Raw genomic sequence first — 25,185 nt, 5'->3', positions numbered from 1 at the left:
TTATTCATTGTAAATGCATTGTTGAGTCTTTTGCCATTCAGCACAATGCAAGATATTTATCTTTCAAATTTAATCTGTTATTAGTTAATAAAGTTATTTAAAAGCAATAGATGCAGTTCCTAAAAATAATGTTTTTTAATTCATAATCGGATTGATTTAAAGAGAAATGTATTTGATTCATGGTATATCTAATTAAAAACATTAAATATTTTTATTGAATTACATAATATATTTGTAGCTTTTCAAATATACAGAGGATATATAGCATTCCCATGTTAGTCTAAAGGTATTTATCTAATATCCTGCAAAATGTTTTGCTATTTGACCTTGGCTATTGGCTATTGAGAATTTGTACTGATAAACCATTTTGGGAAGAACCATGAGAACCCTTTTGGATGATCATTAAGAACTAAACTCTTTCAGACTTAAAAGAAAAAAAAAAAATATTTTGCATGTTTCACTTCATCTTTATAGTTTCAGATATTTTGGGTAGGGAAATTTCACTGTCAAGCAGTATTTTACTATCATACATATTGATGCCAATTTTATGTTATTTTTAGTTAGTTATTATTAGTATGCATTTCCAGCATTGTAAAGAAAATATTTTGTTTTAAATAATTTGTTTATTTTGCACCTTCAACTTAAATTTTTCTATCTTACTACTATCTAGCATTCTCCTTGACAAAAGATTCCGTGCTGAATGTGCCAGTTATGGAACATGCTTCCACTATCCTCCTGCAAACAGATATGAAACATTGCTGAAACAGAGACATGTCCAATTGTTGGGCCGTTCGATTGATCTTAATCGATTAATAGCACAGCGAGTGAATGCTGCTTTGCAGAAATCTTTGGATCTCGCAATAAGTAGATTTGAAGCTGGAGATATAACTGGTGTCTGTGTGAGTATTTTTAGTAATTCCTAGGATTTCCCAAAATGCTAAAATTTGCAATCTTTCTTAATTGTAAAATTTCATTTGAACTGAGGTATACATAGATTCATATTGTTGAAATTCTTTTTTCACAATAAAATAAATTATATTCAATTTTGATTTTGCTCTTAATTTTTTTTTTGTTTTGTTTTTTGTTTTTTGTTTTGTTTATGATATATAAATATGCCATGCAGAAATCAAAATTAAAGTGTTAAATTTGTGCTGTTATGTCCTTTTTGCATTCATATTGAGCATCTTATATTAAGATTTGTGAAAAATTAATATAATTTATGTAGCTGCATATCATTTATGTTTGCCAGTTATACATAATTATTTTTCATCGTATGGTTGTATAACTTTATTTTCCATTGCCAGTGTATAAATTCATGCAAGTAATTGGTTTTTTTACTTTGGTTTTAGGCAAGAGATTCCTGATTTCCATTCATTTTCCCATCAACCTAGTTTACAATGTATTTCTCCCAACTTTATCTTACTTAAAAAATTTCTCATTTTGATGTAGCTTGTTTTAATATTTCATTATTTGTGCCCAAAAGTAATGATTTTTGGCACTTGAATGTGCTTAGTTTTTTCCTGCATTACATGTAATAGAAAATCAAAGTTGTTTCTTTAGTGGGACAGTATGCACATTTTTGCTTTGTGTGTGAGAGCATATGTGTATGAAAAACTTCATGTTCCAGTTTTCCAATGAGCATCAAGCGCCACTGCAAGTCATCTATCATGTGAGCCAATAAGCACAAAACAAAGTTGAGGTTGTTAATTCATTTGTCTCGCCGCTGAACAGAATTTCACATGCTTTCTAGTAATAGTTTAAGAAATTGCGATATGTTGTCTTAGTTATGTCTGCGAAAGAGGTAAAAATATTCATCTACTTTTCAAAAATGTTATACAGATGACTTTCTTCTAATATTTCCTCTAGGAAATGCAATACATTTGTAATGTGTACCGTTTATCGTTGCGATTTTTTTTTTTTTTTTTTTAATATTATTTCTTCTCAGGGTGGAAGGACCGATGTTCTAAAAACCTGTGCATACACAAGGACAATGTGAGTTATACTAAAGAAAATTAAAAATTTAATTTTTCCATGGAAACAAAAGACAGGGTTCGTACGGTCCTTAAGTGTCCTTAAGTTTTTTAAAATTGATTTTTGGTCCTTAAAAATCCTTAATTTCGGCCAAAATCGTCAGAAGGTCCTTAATTTTAATCAGCTGAAATTTCTGTGTTGTTTTTACAAGTGCTATTTTGAGTGTGAATTATCATTTTCGAAAAATATTTTTGATGATTCACTGACAAATATGATTGTTTTTTGAATCTGTTCATGGGTTATAATTTTTTCTTGTTTTTAATAAGAAAGGTGGGATACTGGAGTTTCTGAACAAGGTGTGAAACATAAGCATTTCAAAATTATTTCATTTTTTTTTAAATGAAGAGCTCTTGAACAACATTCCGTGTTTGTGGATGTGAATTCTTTTATTAAACGGCTCAAATTTGGTGTTTTTAAAATATATTAACCAGGTTACAATCCCAGAAACTCTATATGAAGGTACATCACTGACTACTTCAGACAGACGAAGCACAACTAACTTTCAGAACTTGCCAACCATGCCTACATCAGGCTTTTTTTATCAACAGGTTTCTTTCTAGGTAAGCAGCAGCACTAGCAACAGCTAATCTTCTGGTATGAATCATGCTGATTATGATATTATTTCTCATTTTATTCTATGCCATTTGACATAAAATCTACCTGCTATTTACTAAACCTCTAGACTGAGTAAATACATGGCAAAATGAGACATAAAAGAAAAAATCAACATAAAGCTGTTAATAAAATGTCCCTAATCGTCTTTCAAATATGTCCAACTGTTATACGTGTAAAATATTTAATGTTACTTCATAAATTTAATAAAGTGGATTTTCTCAAATTTGTTTTAGTTATGTTTAATAAGAATGCATCCTACTTACGGATCTATTTTATTCTTAGAACGTTATTACAAAAGTAAAGTTCAGATATAAGCTGATTGAATTTAATTTATTTAGCTCCTATTTGCTGATAGGTCCATAAATTTTTTCATTAATGGTCCTTAAAAGTACTTAATTACAAACCCTAAAAGATCAAAAAGTTATTAATGCAGAATGCCTGTTCTTTAACTTTTCACAGGAGCTTAACCTGCTATTGCATGCATGCTGTAGTCTTATTTGTGAAAATGCTTTCCAATAGCAAAATCGCTAAAATTTGTATAGTTATTAAATGTGTTAGCTAAATGTCTGCTGAGTTAAAGACCTCATTCAGAATTCAAATTAAAAGCTACATTTGATGGAACACAAGACATCATGCCATTCATGTTAAAATTTAGTAACATGCACTGATTTAGTCTACATAGGTGTAGGGAATGTTTTTGCAAGTGCATACAATAGGATTCAAAAATAAGCATGAAAACGGAGTGTAAATTTTTGTGATATGTATATATTCCACTTTTTGAATTATTCAGAGTGTGGTTATGCATTGAAATGAACGAAGGTTCCGAAATTCGTTCTCCTGAATGATCACAGACATCATATGTTATCCTGAGATAAGTTTATTGTATTCCCTACTTCTCCAAGAAATAGGTGCTATATCTGTCTTGCTTAGCCTTAGATTAGAGCACAGAAAAAGGTGGAAAAATAAGAAAAAAGAACTCTAATGTGAGGTTTAAAACTTACCATAATTGTGGCAAAATTATGAGAATTGAAAAAAAAAAAAAAAAAATTCAGGCAAAGGTCTAATCTATAAAGCTTGCTATATCTGATATTGTACATTTGGAAGTTCACTCTGGCCATATAAAGGTAACATTAAATGTGAAGGAAGTTTGATGGGATCAGAAAGTTCTTTTATTATGAACTGGGTTTGCTGTAGTGGCGTTTAACTTTATATCACAGAGTTTTACCAGGCACACACACACACACACACACTTGTTCTCATGTTATTTTCTGGCAAATCAGTGTAATATATTTTCCTTTCTGTTAACGAGACAAGGGAAGACATTTCTCTCAGGTTTTAGCCTTTTGTGTACTATTTATTACTTACATTTAAAAACATTTATAAATTATGATATGTGCATATTGTTGTGATAAATTACATTGATAAAATCGCTTTTCTAAATCTGTAGAAATTTTAGTTTAAGGATGATCTTTTTAATTATTACGATTTTTGAAAAATATTTGCAGGAGCTGGAAGGATTAATCAGTGTCAGTAAATTGACTCATAAACTTTTAGGAAAATATATCACTTTGGATGATTTTGATGCAATGTTCCGGGAAGCTAATCATAATGTCCTTGCTCCATATGGTCGCATATGTCTTCATGTGTTTTGGGAACTGAATTTTGATTTTCTGCCAAACTACTGCTATAATGCAGCAACTAATAGGTACTGTATCGTACATGTTCTTGTATTATTATAAAAGTTTTGGTATTGTTCTGCTTATTAAAATGTTATTACAATACTAATGCAATGGATAATCAGAATTATTGTAAAATTCCTGCCATCATGGTCTATCATTTGAGGTTAATTTGTTTCTGATAAAATAATATCCTGCCTGCTCTGAAGTCATGTGAAATCTTGTTCTAAAATATGATATTATGACTTGTACTTTTTACATGATGAGACAAAAAAGTCCAGATGTTTTCAAGTAGTAATTGGATTCATTTCTGATATATATTTGGTAACCAGTGATGGAGGGAATAAAATAACTTAGTTCTCTGGTGCTTTACAAGTTCCTTTTGACTTTCTTAATGTATAATGTGAATGTGGAGTGGTTTTGCTATGACAGTTCTTTATAAATGCACTCATCTGAAACAGATAGCCATATAATGCTTTACTATACAGTAACTTTATTCAACCTAATGTCTACTGGGCTAACATTTACTGGTTAAAAAAGTACTAATAGGAAACTTGGTTAAAAAAAAGTTTCCTATCAGTTAGTTGTAAATTGTGTATAACTTTTTAAATATTTTAATTCCTGTATTATAATTCGTTTGATGAATTTTATTATCAGGTTATTTCTTTATTATAATTTTTTGCATAAATTTTATGACCAGGTTTGTGAAAATAAAAGATATTACTTTTACACAACCAGTTGCACGGGACAAGCCACCAGCTGCACAACCTCATTTCTTTTGGGGCACTAAGGTAATATAGCATCATTTTAATATTGCTTTTGTACACAACGTTTTTTCATATCTTTCTTTATTTTTGTGAAACTGAAACTTTCGAACTTATGGTAAATGTATAATGTCTTCTAAAATTTTTTGTACTGTCTGAAAATGTATGACACCAAGAATTGAGAATTTTAATGCAAATTTTACTTACTTTTGTTCATTTACTCAAAATATGTTACCAACAACTTGTATATGTGTTAAATGTTTCATAGACCATTTCATTCTTTTAATAATTTCTTGTAATCAATATTACTTTGAAAACATTAATATTTTTGTTATTGTTGTTAATATTAATAGCTGTACTCTTATTTTCATGATTTATCTGTTTGTTTTTAATGGATGATATCACAATATGTATACAGGGTTTCTCAAAAGGTCATTGCCAAACTTAACATGCTGGTCTATCATATCATGACAAACTAGATTTACATAGGAACTTGTGTCCAAAAATGCACTATAGGGCACTGTTTGCAAGCATAGAGGGGAAGAAAGAAAGGATGTCGAAAGAGGTATTAACATGACATTTATTAAAGAACATGGTTAAATTGATGTTCAAAATTCCTTCCATTTGCCAAATTGCATGCTTCACATTATTCATGCATGGGTTCATGGACCTAATCAAAATGGGCAGGTTGTCACGGACACGCGCCGCCACTTCCACAATCCTGGCGACGAGATCCATATCTGATAATACAGTCACCTCATACACCATGGACATTCAAGGGTATGTCCTCTTCAGGTGTTCCCACATGTTGCCGCTAAAATGTGAAGCCGCTTCATCATGCTGAAACCAGATGTTTGGCATGTAGCTGCTGGAATGTCAACCATCAGATCCTGTAATACTCTTTCCACAAAATGTCCATAAAGAACTGAGTTAGTAAACCAGTTGATCTTTCTGCAGTGTCCTTGCCTGAAATGATCACACTTCCCACTCTTCCATAAGCCTGCGAACATTACCCTCAGATACAAGTCGCCATGCACATTTTCAGACACAAGTTCCTACGTAAATTTTGTTTGTCATGGTATGACAGAACAAATTATCAACTTTGGCAGTGATCTTTTGAGACACCCCATATATGTGCAATTAAATTATATCCTATTGTGGATAAAAAGAATATTGGTATTGCTGTTATCTCACTTTTTTCCTGCTTGCATTTCCATAGAAATTTTGCTTTATTTGTTAAATTATTTTGTGATTTGTAATGGTAAATTTTCCATCGTTCTGTTGTAAACAAATTTAGCCTTTTTTAGATAAGTGTGGTTAATCTAGCCCTAGTTAATTGGGAGTTGACTGTAGGACTTAAGATTGTGATTAAATTAGGCATTTAGCATTTCAAGATAAGGCTTTTATTGTTTTCTCTGATCAAAAACATTCAAGCTTATACTGGTAGCTTGATTGCCATTGAAAATATACCAGCCATAGTGAGCTGAAAAATTAATAACTTTATGACAGTTACTCATTGATATATGCCATTTACAATTATGTGAATAGCAATTCTTAGTTAATAAATATCATTTACATATTTCTATACATATAAATGCCAGGCTTTTTGAAAATCAAAAGTATATATGATAAGCATTTAAGGTGGGGAGATTGTATATACTCATACATTTTCTTTGAATATAGGCTCTCAATGTTGCAAATAGCACAATATATGGGATGTATAGTGGATTTGTCGGTGCCCCTCATTTCCGCTCTATTTGCCGTTTGCTTGGATATCAAGGCATTGCTGTTGTCATGGAAGAACTGCTTAAAATAGTGAAAAGCTTAGTAAGTAAGCTTTGAGTAATGCATATTTTTTTTTAATTGATGTATTTCTTTTGGGTAGTTTGTATTTACAAAATTAAACAATCTGGTAGTAATAAAAACTTGCTTTCATTATGTAAGTTGTACTGACAAATCTTTTTATTTGAAAAATTGCAAATAAAAAGGGAAATTGCAAAGTGAAAGAATTTTGAAATTTGGATGCAAAGGGCACAGGGGACAGATATCTTGATAATTTAATATATATAAAAGAGAAAGATTCCTAACTTTCACTGAATTTTTATTGCTCTAAAATGGTAATATTTTAATGAAAACAATAACACATTTTTTCCCCATGCTAAATTTATATTTTGCAAAGTAAGAAAAGATTTCAGACCTTCTTTATAGTTTATTTATTTATTTAGGACGCAGTCCAGCCCATCTGACAAGCATACAGTTTATTTATACATTTGTGTCATTTTCAGAATTAGTGGAACTGTAAAAGTAGGCAAAGCAACAACCTTCTGTTTAGTGTAGATTTTAGTCAAGGCTGTATCGATTATCTTAGCAGGTTTCTTTGCTTTTAATGAAGAGAGACCTGTACCTGTTTGCCCTCGAAATCAATAGAGTCTTGACTAAAATCTGTGCCAAATACAAGGTTGTTGCTTTGCTTAATTTTATGTTTCCTTCGTGTTTGTCTTCTCTCTTAATAGAACTATGTTCTAGAAATGTAATTGTTAAACATTTTGGGGCAAAATTATGTTGCTCCTCATTTTATTAAAGTATGTTTGCTTTTAAAATCAGCTGTCACTCTATATGCTTCTAGCTAGTGGAGAAAGATATTTCTTGACTAATTTAATAGTATTAGGTATATTCATTTTCCATCCAGAGAATAATGTTCTTTTGATAATAGTTCAGCATGTTATGTATTTAATTTACAAATGAAAGTTATTTGGTAGTCTCATTTCATATCCTGTGTATTTAAAGTATAGGGTTCTGCAATGCAATCTCTAGAAGGTTAGCACAATGAGCATTTTCAAATATTAAGATAGATTTTAATTCTGCTAATGATTGTTTACTTGCCTTTTAAGAGAGTTTTGACCGAGAATTTCTTTTCTTTATTAAGAGTAAGATGTTTTTTTCAAATTTAATTGCAACCTTAATTTTTATTGAGGGGGATTTATAAACTATGGATCCAAAATGTAGTGAATACTCTTTAAGGCAACTACCTGCTGTACCAGGTGATTTCGGTGTTCTGTGGAAGTGATTGTCTTAGATACCTTTCTTTATATATTGCATCAGAAAATTAGTCACTTTCAGAGGCAGTTGTAAGAATGTTTACTTTCTACTTGCAACTAAAAGATGTTCATTCCATTGAATCATTAAGAAATGTTTGATTATTCTTCTCTCAATGTGGTGGTTCCGTGGTTACATTACAAAATTATTTACAAAACTTACATTATTGATCAAAATCGTAAAAACAACCTTGTATTTAGCGTAGGTATAATGAAACACTGAATCGATTTCGAGTGCAGCTAAAGGTCCCTCCTCATCAGGAGAAAGAAATACCTAGAAAGAAGAAAATAAAGGAGAAGGAGTCACAGAAACACATGGTCCTTATCAGCACTGCACGCTGCATGTGGTTATAACTAGATTTTTTTTTTTTCAGAGTTGCACTGGCCGCCTACTCTGATTACAACTCTGATTAAAAAATCTAGTTATAACCACGTGCAGTGCTGATAAGGACCACGTGTTTCTGTGACTTCTTCTCCTTTATTTTCTTCTTTCTAGGTATTTCTTTCTCCTGATGAGGAGGGACCTTTAGCTGCCCTCGAAATTGATTGTTTCATTATTCCTACGCTAAATACAAGGTTGTTTTTACGATTTTGATTGTCACATTAGCGTGTTTCTCTTCTAGTTTATATTATTGATTTTGATTATCAGTTTAATGCTTCATTTTATCATTGGAAAGGATTTTGAAATTGCTGAGTTTAATAGTATTATTCTCTTTAATGGTTTCTTTAAAAGGTCAAAGTAAATGTTACTAATTTTTAATTAGTAAGGAGTGATCTCCTCATGGAACTTTGTAACATTCAGCAGCATTATAATAATATAGATAATGTATTTAATGTCTTGTAAATATTATGCACATAAGTTTAAGTAAATTTTAGACTAATAAAATAAGAACATTTAAAGTAAAAAGCATCTCTACAACTTATATTTTCTAATTCTAATAAGCTCATTTGTTATGTGATTTAAATGAATATATTATTTTGCAATAAAACTGATATATAACTGTTATTTATACACAATTAAAATTAAAATGCTTTTTCTTGAAACTTCTTTTTTAGAGCATTCCTCATTTTCCCATTTATGTTTGCTGTTATTTACAAACATTTAATTACCTGTAACACATTCAGTGTTGCTCATTACTATCACTCTGATTTTTTCTAGATTTGTCTAAAATAAATTTCACAAATCGTAGCTGCGTAAGCAATATGCCTCAAAATTGAGTTATATTTTTCTGTATTCAGCCAGTGTTGTATCCATTACATACCTGTTTGGAAATTTGTTGATAGCCAAAAATTAAGACTATTGTATTTTACTCTCATTAAATTTCTTTCTTTTAGTTATGTGTTTTTTTAATCTCTTACATTATGTTGTGAATAACCAATGTTTATTTATAGATTCAGGGAACATTGCTTCAGTATACAACTACATTGATGAATGTTATGCCCAAACTATGTAAATTACCTCTGTATGAATATGGATCTCCAGGTCTGCATTATTTATTAAAATTACTTATTAAACTTCCACAGAAATTGTTTTTTATTTTGCAGGTTGTATAGTATTTTGTGAATATTTTTCATCTTTGTTAGTTCTGTGATGTACGAGTTAATTTGTATAATTCTTTGCTACATATGTTTTTGTTGTTTTTTCTAAATATGCCAATGCCAGTGTTTCGAAAAAAATGTAAACATAAAAACATATTGAATAGTGTTTTTGCTGCATGGAACATTCTCTTAAATTTGGTTCCGTAAAGTATGTTCAGTATTTATATTCTGTCTCATAGATGAAGTTTATTTTCTAAATAACAGGTTTCTCTTTCATGAACCCATTTCTTTCTCAGTTTCTAATTATGCAGTTATATTGTAGAATAGTTTTTGAAGGGATGGAGGAGCTCAGGTTTCAAGTAGTGGAAAATTTAAACTTGAATGAACTTTTCTAACCATATTTAGGGAAAATAAGCTATGTCTCTTGTATCATGTTGCTTACAAACTAACTTAAAATTATTTTTCGTAGATTCATGAATGTATGAGTGAAAAAAAGAGCTATTATTATGTCAGGTAAAATTACCCAGATTTTTAGAAGTGTGTGTGTATTTAAATATATGTGTACAGCTTTAGGAAATAAGCATTGAATTCATGCATAAAATTTAAATATGAAGTTTGCCATCCTGCAGTATAGTGTATGTTTTTTGACATTGGAAACATTCTTAAGAGCATAATTCCAAATTTTTGGGATTGTAACATACATTACATTGTGCTACCATACATGCAATATCATAATGCTTTCCCAATATGTGAAACATAAGGTTTTTATTTTTAGAAACTTTTAAATATATTAAAATATTTAATTTGCAACCTGTGCAGTTGTAATTTTCATACGGAGTTGTAACACATTAAAAGGCATTTTTAATGCCATATATTATGTACCTGGTACAGAATCATTACTTTTAGTCAGTTAATTCTAAATTCATTTTAAAACTAAAGTAGATGTATTTAATGTAAAAGTGATAGTCGTGTGATATCAAATGGTAATAGTAATCTCTGCATTGAAGAAATCTGACAAAGAATTTAAGACTGTTGTGATTGTTGCATTTATTGTGTCACCAATGCATTTTATTGATTAAATTAAAGCTGAACTTAGAATGCTCTTTTGCCCAATACTTTTTTTTGCATTTGTTTAATTTATGCCTGAAACATAGCCTTAAGAGTCAGTGTGATGTAGGTGCAAGCCAAATAATTTAAAAGATTTGTCAAGTTTTTTACCTATGCTGTATGTCTTTTGCTGCTTAGGATGCAACACTTGTTTGAGTTCTTAAATTAGGTATTTTGTTAGATATTTTGTATGTGTTTTATCCAAATGATGGATCTCTGGTAATTCATTTTATTTGTGACAGATTCTCTAGATCATAATAAAGTTATTATATAATAAATGTAACTAATTCTCATCTTATAAACTTATGAGATTTTTGCTTCCTTATTGGAAAAGAAACCTGGTAATGTAAAATTTTTAAAAAATTGGTTGGGTAGTAAGATCATAGTATCATAAATTCTGAATAATACCTTTTTAGTTTTGAGAACGATCAACCATAGATCCCTTAACCTTCTGGAGCAAGATATTTTTCAAAGATGAAAAGAGGAGCAACCAGTACAGTTATATGGAAGTGAATGGGCAGTGCAAAATGAAAACAGAAATCTCTGAAAGAAATGAGTACTGAAATGTGAAAAGTTAAGATACAGAAATTTTGAGAGTATTGGAGAAAACATAAATAGAATTAATATCATTAACTAAAGAGGATAAATTTTTATGAATATGAAAGTCAGCAATTAAAACCTGTTCACCAACTCAAGGTGTATGTATATTTTTTGCAGATTCAAGTAAGAAATGTGGTTAAGTGACCAGCATTGATTAGCTGTCAAATGTTTATTTGCTCCTCCTTTTTAAACATAGGATTCATGTTTTTTTTTATGTACAATTTTAATGATTTTTCAGTTTGGCCTATATATTAAGGATATATGTATCAGGGTCAACGTTCCTTCTTACCTTCTTCGGGAACATGCAAGGACCTGACTCGGAACAGAGAGCTTACTAAAGCTATGTTCAAAACTGTGGGAAGTAAACAGGATACACAAGAAGGGTATACAAAACCCTTTATTTTTCTCTATTTACAATGACTTCCGTACTTCGGAATACACCGACCTGCTACTTGGGGTCAAAACGTAAAAGTATAAAAATAAAACTAAACTCTAATTTAACTTTAGAATAATGAACGTGGAAGATTGGCCTTATATTAACAGGAAGCGTATGTAGTACAGAGAACTGTGAACACTACAATACATTTAAAAATTATCAAGAGGATTAAAACCTCTGGCCTGGAAGGCAACAAGCAACTGCGTAACTTCTAAGGTAAGCGGCCTGCTTCGACTCACTGCTTCCTCTCTCTCGCTTGGCAAAAAGCCACAACTTAAATACTTGGCGTTCGCCAGACAAACTTTGCATAAATACCTTCACGCTTGTAATTCTGGCCGGAAGTAGAAAATAAGAAGTGATAGTAAAGATTTAAAATAAAATAAACGTTAGTAAAACTTAAGATCCTTACATATGTTATCAGTGTAGTTTGTAGGTCTTCAGCCAGTCTAAAAATGCATTAAAATATTGCATCAAAAAACACAAATCCTGTGTTCAAAAGCCCACGAGTGGCCGAGAGTGGTATAGTTGCTGAACACTGATAGTTTGGTCCGGGATTGGAATCCTTTGGAGCGGGCTAGCTAAGTAAGTATTTTCATGGTTTTTCCCCCCATGTGTAACATGTATATGAGCAAGTTTCCCTTAGAAAGTCCTCCACAAAGGCACCTTAGGCAGATACCCCTTACATGCTTTGCTATATTCAGATAATCCAAACCATGTTCCAAAAGAAGAAAAAGGAGGTCATTGATAGCTAATGATAGCTGGTGTTCAACCACATTTCTGGCTTTGGTTCTGTGAAAATTACCCATAAAACTTCTTTAGGTTGTAAACTGGATTTTCCTGAAGCTATTCACTTTTACAAACATTTATTTACTTTGTTAATCCATTTCTTCTTATGCTTTCAAAATTTTAAGCGTCTTCGTGTTTCATTACTATTTTATTCCACGGATGATGCTCTGATTATTTTTGCTTTTCTTATCCCACCTTTGCAAACATCTTTTGCTCCTGAAAAAGAAGGAACTACACTTGAACTCCATTGATATCATTAAAATTTTATTCGGAGTGTACTATTATGTAAGGTTACTTATTTGTCTGGTTTTAAATATTTTCTTTGTTAACCATTTTTTTACAAAATATTATAAAACATGATTTCATCTTTCGATACCAAATCTTTTCTTTGTATTTAATGATTTCCCCCCCCTGCTGATTAATTTTCTCTTCAAGAGGTAATTTCCTCGTGGAGCTTTCTCGCAAACGCTAAGTATTGTATGGCAAACTTAGCTTTTCATTTGCAAATAGTGTTTGCTTGATGCTCTCTTAACATAAACTTGTGTATAATTTTCACAGTAAGTCAAGTGTTCATAACATGTTATATGTACTATTTTCCCCTTGAAGTATTAAAGAGCAGACCTTGAGTAATCCATAAGAATTTTGATATGGTTATTGTGGTTTCTTGTTTTGGGAAATATCTGAAGGTAACTGATGCTTATCGAAACTTTTTATCTTTAGTAAAAACATGACAGTAATAATCCAGAGTAAAGGTCAGAATATATGTATTTTATGTATACTGGGCATATTTTGAGGCTCTACAAATACTCTGATATAAGCATGAATGCAAGCTATTCAGATTCATGTATAATGAGCTTTATAGTATTTGCTTAAAAGTGATTTGTATGTTTCTGGAAATTTGGCTTTGTTTTAAATATTCTTTTCGCTTACACGTAAATCACTTTTGCATCATGGTTGACTTAAAATGTTTTGTATCATAACAAGGTCATAATTAAAATAAGATCCTTTATAATGTAATTTCATGTAAATAATAACTGATCTAGCTTCTCAAGTATGTTTTTATGAACATTTATTAGTTTTCTATAAATCTTAGGGGTTCTGCACTATTACCAAGCTCAGCTAACTGACATTGTACAGTACTCTGATGTAAAAACAGAAATGTTTCAAGGATTTAGGGAAGTTGGGAATGCTATCCTGTTCTGCTTATTAATTGAGCAAAATCTGGTAAGTTTGTTTTCTGAATTAGGGAAAACAGAGTAATTGTTTAATTGCAGTTAAAATTTGTTCTGATTGGCAGACTCATGAATTTATTTTCTCCCTTGATTATGAGACATTTTTTATTTTATTCTTTTTTTTTATGTGAGAAGGGAAAACATTCTGCTTATTTTTTTTTTAATCTTCAATAATTACATGTGGTAATTTCAGAATTTCTAAACTTAAAAGAAAAATTGTTAGCCGTGTAATGAATATGGTTTTAATAAAGTTAATAATGAATTAATACACAGAAAGAAATAATTTAATATATAGAAACCACTGTTCATTTCCTTAGTATTACAAGTTGCAAGTTAAGTGATGTCAAATTTATCACCATTTGTATACATGTTTCACTATACATGTTTTCTTTTATACTGCAAATAATGTTTTTCTCAATAGGAGTTATGTGCACTGTCGCACTCCTTTAAGTGTCACAGCAATGAGATTTCATCATCAAGAAGACCAGATTCTCTTAAAGATGTACACTGAAGAGCCAAAACATTATGACCATCTGCTCAATAATGCATTCCACAACTTTTGGCCTGCTAAGCAGCTGTAGCATGCCTTGGTTAGATGCCACATGTTCTTGACAGATGACTGCAGACAGATTGCATTATATGTCTAAGAAGCGGTTGCACAAAGTCAAGACATTCTTACATGGTGGTGTTTGAGACATGACATTCCAAATGTGCAAATCCAAATTTTGCTAAGATCCAGAGAGTTAGGTGGCCAAAGCATAAGGATGGAATTCATCCTTATGTTCCTTGAACCACTCCGACACATTTCAAACCTTGTTGCATGGGGTGTTGTCTTGCTAGAAGATTTCATTTCCAGTTGGGAACACGGACACCATGTAATGGTGCAACTGATCCACAGTTGTGTTCAGATAGTCCCCAGCCTTCATGGTCAGTTCTACTACAACTTAGGGTTCCAGAGCCACCCATGAGAACATCCCCTAAAGCATAATACCACTGCCACCAGCCTGTGTATGACCTGCTGTATACAAGGGGGAACAACTGTTTGCTTGGAAGATAGCATACTCTGACATGACTATCAATGTGATGAATAAGAAATCATGATTCATCTGACCAGGCAACTGTCTTCCACTTATCCATGCTTCAGTCTCGATGTTCCCGGGCCCACTGTAGTTGACTTGGTCAACAGACGTACACATGTGGGACATCTGTGCAGTCCTATATCCAACAGCATCCACTAAACTGTTTTCCAAAACACTTGCCCCTGGACCTGCATTGTATTGGGCCATCAACTGAGCCACTGTCTGGTGCCAATTTTGCTGTACCAGGTGAGACACTCTCTGATGTCCTTTTTCTTTGATGATGTGTGGATGTCCAACACGTTGGTGTTTGTTGCTGGTTTCACTGTCATTTATCCACTTTGCATAAATACTAACAATGGCAGATTGTGAAGAACCTACCAGTTGTGCAGTTTCAGAGGTACCCGTTCAGTCTTTTCAGGCCATTACAATCTGCCCTGGGTCAAATTCGCTTAGATGTGTTGACTTTCTCATCACTCGCAAAGGTAAGTGTAAAAATGATTCCAGCAGCAGTTAACTACCATTCCCGCTTAATCACGTGCCTCATGCAGACAGGTTCATTGAAAAATGTGGGAATAGTCATAATGTTTTGTCTTGTCAGTGTATAGCTGTTAAAAGAATTTCATAAAAAACATCATAGCCACTTTAGCTGTGAGGTAGCTCATTCTGTTCTTATTACTATGAAATGAAAACATTTGTCTTTTGGTTGATACAAGTACTAATGAACTATTAACAGATGATTTCCCTAATACCACAATCTTCTCCTTCTAAATATGTAATGATATAGTTTAACATATCATTTTCACTATCAAAGACTTCCTGTATGTTTTTTCTTCCAGATATTGAGATATGAAACTTTACTATTCAAGTTAATTTTGCTTATATGGGCTATATGCATTGCATCCATAAAAGTACTTATGTGGCTTTTATTTTTGCAGCCATTAGTCATTGACATATATACATACAGTGGTGGCCAAAATTGTGGACACTGTTGGAAATTTTGATGTTTTTGAACTTTGTATGCTTATAGAAATGTTATGTTTCGCAACATGCAAACTTGTATATATTATTTTAAAGAGAATTTATTACTGAATCCAATACAAAACACAAAATTCAATTATTTGCAATACAAAAAAAGTTATATGTACTTTAATATAAATAAAAAACCACAGTTATGAAGTGGTTTGTAATGTCTAGCTTTCCTGGCCAATCATTGTTCTTGCTTTGAGAACCAATCAAATGTTAGTAACTGCCAGTAGAAGCTGACATCATGTTTACACTTGAAACAATTCATTATTTTGCTTTGTTCCTGTAGAAGGAGGACCTCTTTCTTATGCACTGCAATTACAAGTAGGTATTTTTGTAAAAATATTTAATATTTAGTCAAGAAGCAATGACATCAAATAAAAGAGTAGATTGGACACCTAGAAAGAGATGTAATATTGTGTTACGAGAAAGTGGTCTTTCCTATGCTGAAATTGCAAGACAGGTGGGTGGTTCAGTGACTACATCTAGAGTCCGAAAGTTTTGTTTACGATACCAGGAGACAAATTCAATAAGAAACAAAGAAGGAAAAGGCTGAAAAAGGTGCACCACATCTATTGATGACAGAAGAAAAGACTATGTCTCTAAGATAGAAAAATGTCATCAGCAGCCATCAGAAGTGATCTGAATGATGCTGGGTATTCTGTCAGCTCAAGAACAATCAGGAGAAGATTAACAGATGTTGGACTGAGAGGTAGAATTCCACGAAAAAAGCCTTATCTTAATTTTCAGCAACGAAGCAAAAGACTACAGTGGGCAAAGGAACACATTAATTGGACAGATGATCAGTGGTCACAAGTTATATGGAGTGATGAAACTAAAATATCGTTATTCGGTAGAGATGGGCGAAAATGTGTAAGACATAGAATAGGAGAAGAGCTACATCCTGACTGCATTCAAGCAACTGTGAAGAACCCAGTTAGTGTTATGATTTGGTCATGCATGTCAGCAGATGGTATTGGTCGCCTTCATTTCATCGATGGGACACTGAATACTAGAAAATATATTGACACTATTCTAGAACCAAAACTTCTACCTTCCATCAGAGATCTCTTTCCCAACAATGCTTCGTTTATTTTTCAGCAGGATTCTGCTCCTTGCCACACGGCCAAAATATCGAAAGAATAGTTTCGTACAAAGAGCATTAAATTGTTGTCATGGCCAGGAAACAGTCCTGACCTCAATCCTATGGAAAATTTGTGGCACAGTTTGAAAACTCTTGTCCGAATGAGGCGCTCATCAAATAAAAGGGAACTAATTGAGGCTATAATTGTTTCCTGGCATCATGTAATAACGAAAGAAGAGCTTAAAACTCTTGTCAGCTCAATGAAACGTCGATGTGAAACTGTAATAAAAAATAAAGGATACCCTACTAAGTACTGATAACTCACTGCATTCATCACTATCTAATGTATATCGATAACTATTATTGTTTAACTTTTTTTGTATTGCAAATAATTGAATTTTGAGTTTTGTATTGAATTCAGTAATAAATTCTCTTTAAAATGATATATACAAGTTTGCATTTTGTGAAACGTAACGTTTTCTATAAGCATACAAAGTTCAAAAACATAAAAATTTCCAAAATTGTCCGCAATTTTGGCCACCACTGTATATTCCAGATAACAGAAATACTTTTAATGAGAAAAATATTCGTATTATAATATTTTTAATTAAAAAAAATAATTTTGTGAAAATGCAAAATCTGACTTTTCATACGTCCCGTGGCCCTTATAGTTATTTTTAATAAACAGTTTACATGTATTTAAAAAATAAAACAGAAAGGTTTGACTCCTATATAGCAAAAGTTGACCAAGATATGTAATTTTAAAGCTTGAGTTCATGGCTCGCATGCAAACTGAATAGTGGAATATTTAATTTTGTATATAAATAAAAAGGAAATATCAATTTTAAAATATGCTTCTGGTGTTAGTAGAATAAATGATGAGCATTGTTATGCAAAGTCATGAAACATTTGGATTAATACAAATTTTCTAAAAGGGAGGGGGGGGTCATGTTCACAGAATCCTATCGAGTTTATGTTCTAGGAAGCAGTGACAGGCTGGCATATATAGCAAGTTCATGCATTTTTTGCATAAATTAAAAGTGAAGACTATTTCTAGGGTATTTTTTGTATGACTATTATATTATGATCCTAATATAATAAAACTACATGTGGATTATATTAATGCATTTTTAACATTCACAGTACTATAAAATGTGTCTGTGAAAATGCTTTTGCCTTAACAAATATAACAAAATTATAAATTTGAGGAAGTTACAGATCAATAGGTCATAAAGGAATATTGCCAAATGACACTGAAGGGAAAATCAACCTACAATTATCCAAATTTATATTTAACTGACGTTTCAAGAAAAGCTCAAAATGATGTCACAGATCGTAGATTTTGTTTTTGTTGGTCAATTTTTTTTAAGCAGGAGTCTAACTTTTGTGTTTTATTTTTTCGAAGGAGGTATACTTTTGCTAAATATACTGTAGGGACTGGATGCTCAAATTAAGGTTTTGCAAATTATACAACATTGATTTTCCAAAATGCCAAAACATGAATATTTGTGTCATTTGAAACATTTTGCAATGCATATCTTGTCTGCCACCAAAAGTTGCAGAAATAAAGGCTTCATAAAGATATGTTGTATTTCTTGCATCTTTCTTGCATAACAACACATTTTAGTGTTATTTAATGTGCATGTGTTATTTGGTATAAGATCTCAGAGGCCTGGGAATTCTCAAAATTGCTTTCCATGTGCACTACTTGCCAAGGTTAAAGTACCAACAGGAAAGAGTGAAAATATAATATAATGCATCTGCAGAGAATCCATTTCTAAAGTAATTTCAATTCCAAGTGTAGTACTTTCTGATTATCTGTACCACCTGAAATATATTCAAGAAGCAACACATTAAGTCACCCCAAATAGGCAGACTACAATGTGATCAGAATGTATTTATGTGGCATTTCAGGTGTGTGCAAGCGTGAGCAATAAACGGGTCATTTTGGTGTTGGCGACAATTTTGAAGATCGTGACAAGGCCTACCACAAAACCACAAAATCTTTTAAAACTTTTTTTCTTTTCTAATAAATGCCTTATTTGTCATTTTGCAGCAAAATTTTAAGAAAAAATGGTAATCAGTTTCTAGGCTATCCATTTAATATTCGCTAAAATATCGTTGATTATTCTAATTCCATTTTTAAGTAATTATCTTTATTTTTATGTTATTCGTATCATTTAATGTTGCTTCTTCCTTCTAAATTTATTTATTATTAGTAAATAATACTTTCAAGTTTTAGTAAATTTTCTCTGGCATAATTCTGAAATTAATTCTGGCAGTATCACATATCACGAAATTTAATGCACATATTTTTTGCTTATGTATGCTGCTAAATAAATATAAAATACCTGAATTTAAAATATCATTAAATAGGTTTCTTTCTTTCATTTAGCTGCAAAATGTCTGCAAAAAAAAAACTTTTAAATCCAGATTGGGCAGATTCTAATCTTAATCTTCAGTGGAGAAAACAACTCCTATTATAGTTATAATAGTAATGCTTTGGGGGTTATATAAGTGATATGTAACTGACAAATTTTTGTGTTTTCAAGTAATACCATAATTAATTTACCTCTTAGCACAGCCAACGTGCATTTATGCAGATAGACTAGAATTTTCTTAAAACACACCTGGAAAAGTCAATGAATTTCATTCTCCTGTTTGAGTGGCAACCCTGAAATAATCTGAAAGTACCCATCTATGCTATTAAGAATGTACACTAAATAAAAAGAAAAACCATCTCTTTGGGCAATACAAGCAACAATTTTTCGTTATAGTGCTTCATTTCATGTCTGAGCTGTGTTTTAAGATATTGATGACTTTATTGTTTCCATCATTGTTCATAAATTCTTCGCCAGTTGTGTGCCTGATTAGACTCCACAATTACTAAGCAATCATTTGGATACCTGGGACCAGCTTTTAATGGTGATGACATCTTAAGTCATAATGCAACACTTACAAGTAGTATAGCATTCAGTAACTGTAGCAGCCTTCAATCTATCTCTATTTCATCTCTAGACATGCACTTGGTGACTGTCTTTAGCATTGGAAAAATGTGGTGCATCTTTAAACACTACCCTGCACATTGATCATAACTTGAGGTCCGTCTGTTATAAAGCTTCACGTCTGGCTGGTATCAGAGGCAAGTTTTCCTCAAAGAGAATGGAATGCAAACCACTTTCTCCAGTCTTTGGAAAATAGTTCTTACTGTTTTGGGAATATCCTGAGTTATCTGCATACTCTGTGGAAGTTGATAGTATTAATTATTGTAGCTAGCACTGTGTACTTTCATATGTGTTGATCCATGCATTCTGGATCCATCTGTACCGATATGAAAGTATTCTTTCTTCAAGCCATCATCTCCAGATCTTGTGCACAGTTGAAGAATGTAGCTATGTTATATTTGTAATACATGGATCACCCACAGCAATACATAGGCCTGAAATAGAACCCCCTTTTAGACTACCAGTTTAATGAATATTTTTCTGGTGACATCTTAGCATTTATTCTAAAAGGAAATATGGCTAAAAAAATGCTTCTTTAGATGGGAAAGAATGACAGATGTGTACGTGTCTTTTTCTTTTTTACTTTGCATCTCATTTAAGGATCATGTGAGGAACTTTAGAGTATAATTATAATGCCATTGGGCATGCCTTCAATTCTGTTTAACCCTGTTCCCCCCCTCTCTTTTTCCTCTGATTGACTGCAGTTGGCAACCTGTGGTGCAACTGGACAGTAATCTGAATAATGAGAATGTAAAATCATTAAGGGTTTTAACCATTCATATAGCATATGCAAATTTTGTCCCTCCCCCCCAAAAAAAAACAAAATCAGTAGTAAAGTTCATATTGTAAACAAATTGAGTGTTTGTGTTTAAACTGATGCCTTGTTCCAAAGTGGGGTAAATTACTCCCCCCCCCAAAAAAAAAATTATAGATTATTTTTAAAAATTTATGAGCATTGTTTCCTAGACAATGTTTATAAATTTTATATGTTACTCTTAACATATTAAATATGGATTTTTTGTCTGTTAATGAATAATATATTTTGAAGAATAGTTGCTTTCATATATTAACTTGTATTTATGTAAGGTTTCATTTTCTTTCATGTTTAGAAAGTGTTGTTTTTGAAATATTGAGTAATTTTATTTTGTTTAGTCTCAAGAGGAAGTTTGTGACTTGCTTCATGCTGCTCCATTTCAAAATATATTGCCACGACCATACTGTAAAGGTAAGTTTAAAATAATAGAATGCTCAAGTTTATATATTGAAGGAAATACAATTTTTAAATATTTGAATTTATAAAATATATCTTTTGATTTTACTCTTCCTCCTAACATTTTTAAATCTTAAATGGTATGGAAAATGATTATCATAGAGACTGGTTGGAAAAATCAAAATTTGAATTTGGTAATCAATACATTATGTAATAATTCTGTCATTTAAGTTATGTATTTTGCATCACATTATTTCAAATCACCGTAACTTTAATCACTGACTTTCATGAATGGTACACATTTTTTGTTAACTTTTCCTTACTTCTCACTTTACAGATATTTTGAATTTCTTAATGTCAAACTAGGTTTAATTGCTTGTTATGCTTTCTTGAATTCTGGAATTTTCTAATGCCCCCCCTCCTCTTCGTTTTTTTAATAACCTTATTTTCTTCATAAGTACTGGAACTGTAAGAATAAGATATTAAAGTTCAAGATTGGTGTTTAAGTTCAAGATATGTGCGAACTTTCTCATGTAGAACTCAATAATAGTGTGGCACTGCCTAATAGAGCTAGCAACATATTTTACAAAATGACACATTTGAGCAAAGCACTTAAATACATCACAGATGTGTGCATTGATAAGATCTAAACTTTTAAGAATTGAACATGTAACTAGGCACAGTGTTTAGGCAACTGATTCTCTGGTTGGATGCTTACTACTCGCATGTTTACTTCTTCCTGTTGGTGGAAGCTTTGGTCTCTGGGACCAATGCACTCCTATATCTTGGCCATCCTGCATGGCATCTTAAACTCAAATTTACATGAATCGCTTAAAAAATGGAAAATCACTCTGATTGTTAAAAGAAATTAAAATAAGTGAATGCATTTGAAGTGTGCAAGACAATGTAACTCAAAATACATTATAATGCAAAATATAGAACTTTGAAACAAAATTATAAGTACTTGGCAGAGTAATGTAAAATTTAAAGCAACATTTAAACCTGAAAATATTCTTAAAAAGTAAATCAAATTATTTAAATGTTGAAAAACACAAAGTGGTTAAGTTTATAAAAGCCTGTAATGAAGTCCAAAGCAAATTTTAAAGATGAAACAGGCTTTGCCTGAAGTTCAGTTAGGCACTTAAATATCTGAAAAGTTCACAAGTCACTTAATATTTTAAAATTCAGATGCAAATGCAAAGTTCAATATTGTCTCATAAGCTTGGAAACTTTTTTAAAATATTACTTATGAATCTGTGCTTTAAAGTATTCAACATGGGTGCTGGTTCTTATGAACCTTTCAGTAAACCAAGCTTTTCTGTACAGCCTTGAATAGGTTTTGTTTTGTTGATTTTGTATGGACCTAAAAACTGATTTCAATTTCATAACTTCAGTTTTATGTCTAACTTTTATTCCTGAGTACATCTGATAGGTACCATTTCTTTAATTTTGCCTTTATGAGATTTCCTGTTCTGATTGCAAGTCCCAGTTTTCTGCATGGATCTTTTGAATTTACTTCTTTTCATAGATGGTCTTTAAACTTAAAGAATTCTTCATTATTTCAGCTTCCATCAGACTCTTTATTCATTTACAGTTTTCTACCAAAGTTCAAAAGGAGGTGAATTGATACTTCTTTGAAATTGTAATCTGATGAATTTCATTTTCATATTTTTACCATTTTGTAAGATTATGGCTAGTTTGGAATAGACTGATATAATGATAAAATTAAAAAATTCTTTTTGTGTGACACTGGATCCTAATATAATAAATGAATATCATCTAGTAATCAACAAATTGCTGAAAAGTTAATGTTCTTTTTCCAGCAACTATATTGCTAGGGCTTTCAGGCAGTGCTTTTTGGATGTCAAGTCTAATATGTGTTCTTTTAATTCAGTTTCTTGCTTTGAGACCAAACATATAGCATATAAAGTATTTCATAATGTTTCTTTTTTTTTTTTTTCCCCCACAGAAATTAGATCTGTAACCTAATATCTTGCAATTATAGCACTTAAGTTTCAACTTGTTTCTTCTTGATGTTATTAAACTTATTAATGCTCAATCCTTTCAAATTTGGCTTATTGGTGTTATGTATTATTTTATAATAAATATTGATATACTCGATAATAAATATTGAGTTTTCAAAGATCCTCAATAATAAATATTGAGAGGAGTATCTTTATCTGAAGGATGTAATAATCTTTCCTTTTTCCCGGATTTTCATTTGGCCAATATATGCTGCACAGTTTGTGATGCATTTTTTCCCCTGCTTTAAGTTTATATAAAAATCTTGCTTTCTTCTTTAATAGTTTAGTAGCAAAACTACCATGCTCATTTGTTCATGAGCATTTTGAATTACTTTGTAATATTCTCAGGAATCAGTTTCATCCTCAGATTTGTAGAGGATGTCATTTCATAGGAAATCTTCACATGGTTTTGAAACTTTAATCTCAGTATCATCGTGTTGAGTACTTTTAATATTTAAAGTATTGTTTTCCTGCTAAATCACCAGATGACCTAGTTACATTAAAGTAAATGACCTAATTACATGTAACATTTTAGAGCTTGAATAATGTTCTTATTTCAAAATCAAAGTCTTCAAAAAGCAGTAATAATTGTTCTGTTCTGTTACACAGATCACATTTACTTACAGTGTTCTGAAATGCATTGCAGTTAGTAATAAGTCTAAAATGAATTCCTAGAACATAAACTCTGAATTTCGTTACAGCTTCAACTACAGCTAACATTTCTGATTTGCTTTCTGCCTTTGTTTCGTTTTTACTCATGAAGTAAACGGTGGAAATAACTGTCAATGCCTAGCCCTTTGCATTATCACTGATCCAAAATCATCAATATTGTGTGAACTACCATTTCACTAGTCTTAACTACAAAATTTCATGTGCTGATCTTTCACAAAGCAGTCATTTGAAAATGTTAAATCTTTTTAACATTCATGTCACAGTGGAGGTTATTTTTTTTAAACAAGTCATTCTAAGCCTTTGCAGTGCTAGAGTGTGAAGAAATGAATTTATGAAAGTAACCCATGATATTTTTTAACATCTTTAAGGCAAATTGATTCGCTATAATTTATTACAGCTGAATCTTTGGGAAAACAAGAAAAGTTTGCGGTTTTCAGTTACGTACCCTTGAGATTTATTTTTGTATGCAGAAACTGACACTAACCTATAATCTTGAACAATTTCAAGAACATATTATTTATTAAATAAAGGTATCACACAAAATGTTATTAAAATGCCCCTTTAAACGTAATTTAAAATGTGAAACCTTTCAGATTTTCTTTTTTCAAAGTTTTTAGTCCTTCATAAATTCTCTGGAGCTTTCAGTGTGAATTTTAAATATGTGATTTGGCCAAAAGTAATGCTAAATTCTCTTCTAGAATAATCAGTTTCCCTCTTTAAATTAAAAATATAAATGATATTACAAAAGCCATATTGCAGATCTCTGCATTTTTACTTGCTTTGAAATGTGCAATGAATGAAATGAAGACCTTGCTCAGTATGTGTTATTTTATATCTGGTTATAACAAAAGATTTCTGCCAAAAGACGTTCTTAATAAAGTTAAAAGAAAAACTTGAAAGCAGTATATTTAGTGCAGGTTGTAATCACCAAACAAATCTTTGATTTTCTTGCAACATTTTGGTAGTTTTTCGAAGCCTTCAGCCAAAAACCTTACACGTCCTGTGTAGAGTGGAAGATAGCACCAGTAAGATGTAGCTGCAGGTGTGATAAAAGGTACAAGTCCGAAGCAGTGATGTTGGGGCTATATGGTGGATGTGGCAAAAGATCCCATTGGAGTCTGTACAAAGCCCAGCCAGTGAATGCAGACACATGTGGTCTTGCATTATCTTGATGTAACAACCTTTTTACGCCATTACTTAGTTCGAC

At 31.6% G+C, this 25,185-nt stretch overlaps 1 protein-coding gene across 2 annotated transcripts in view; it reads left to right on the top strand.

The window, feature by feature from the left end:
• Cyfip (Cytoplasmic FMR1-interacting protein Sra-1) overlaps positions 1–25,185 on the top strand; it is a 108,963-nt gene that overhangs the window by 67,593 nt on the left and 16,185 nt on the right. For both annotated transcript variants that reach the window (XM_035350658.2, XM_035350657.2), the window contains exons 19-25: positions 671–899; positions 4,152–4,351; positions 5,023–5,113; positions 6,770–6,913; positions 9,574–9,664; positions 13,743–13,873; positions 21,225–21,297. In XM_035350658.2, coding sequence (XP_035206549.1) covers positions 671–899; positions 4,152–4,351; positions 5,023–5,113; positions 6,770–6,913; positions 9,574–9,664; positions 13,743–13,873; positions 21,225–21,297 — 959 coding nt within the window. The remainder of the gene's footprint in view (positions 1–670; positions 900–4,151; positions 4,352–5,022; positions 5,114–6,769; positions 6,914–9,573; positions 9,665–13,742; positions 13,874–21,224; positions 21,298–25,185) is intronic.

The sequence above is a fragment of the Stegodyphus dumicola genome, chromosome X1, assembly GCF_044657685.1.
Source record: "Stegodyphus dumicola isolate Sdum_Otavi_A_Nest chromosome X1, ASM4465768v1".
Classification (NCBI taxonomy): domain Eukaryota; kingdom Metazoa; phylum Arthropoda; class Arachnida; order Araneae; family Eresidae; genus Stegodyphus; species Stegodyphus dumicola.
This window is presented reverse-complemented; position numbering and strand designations above follow the sequence as displayed.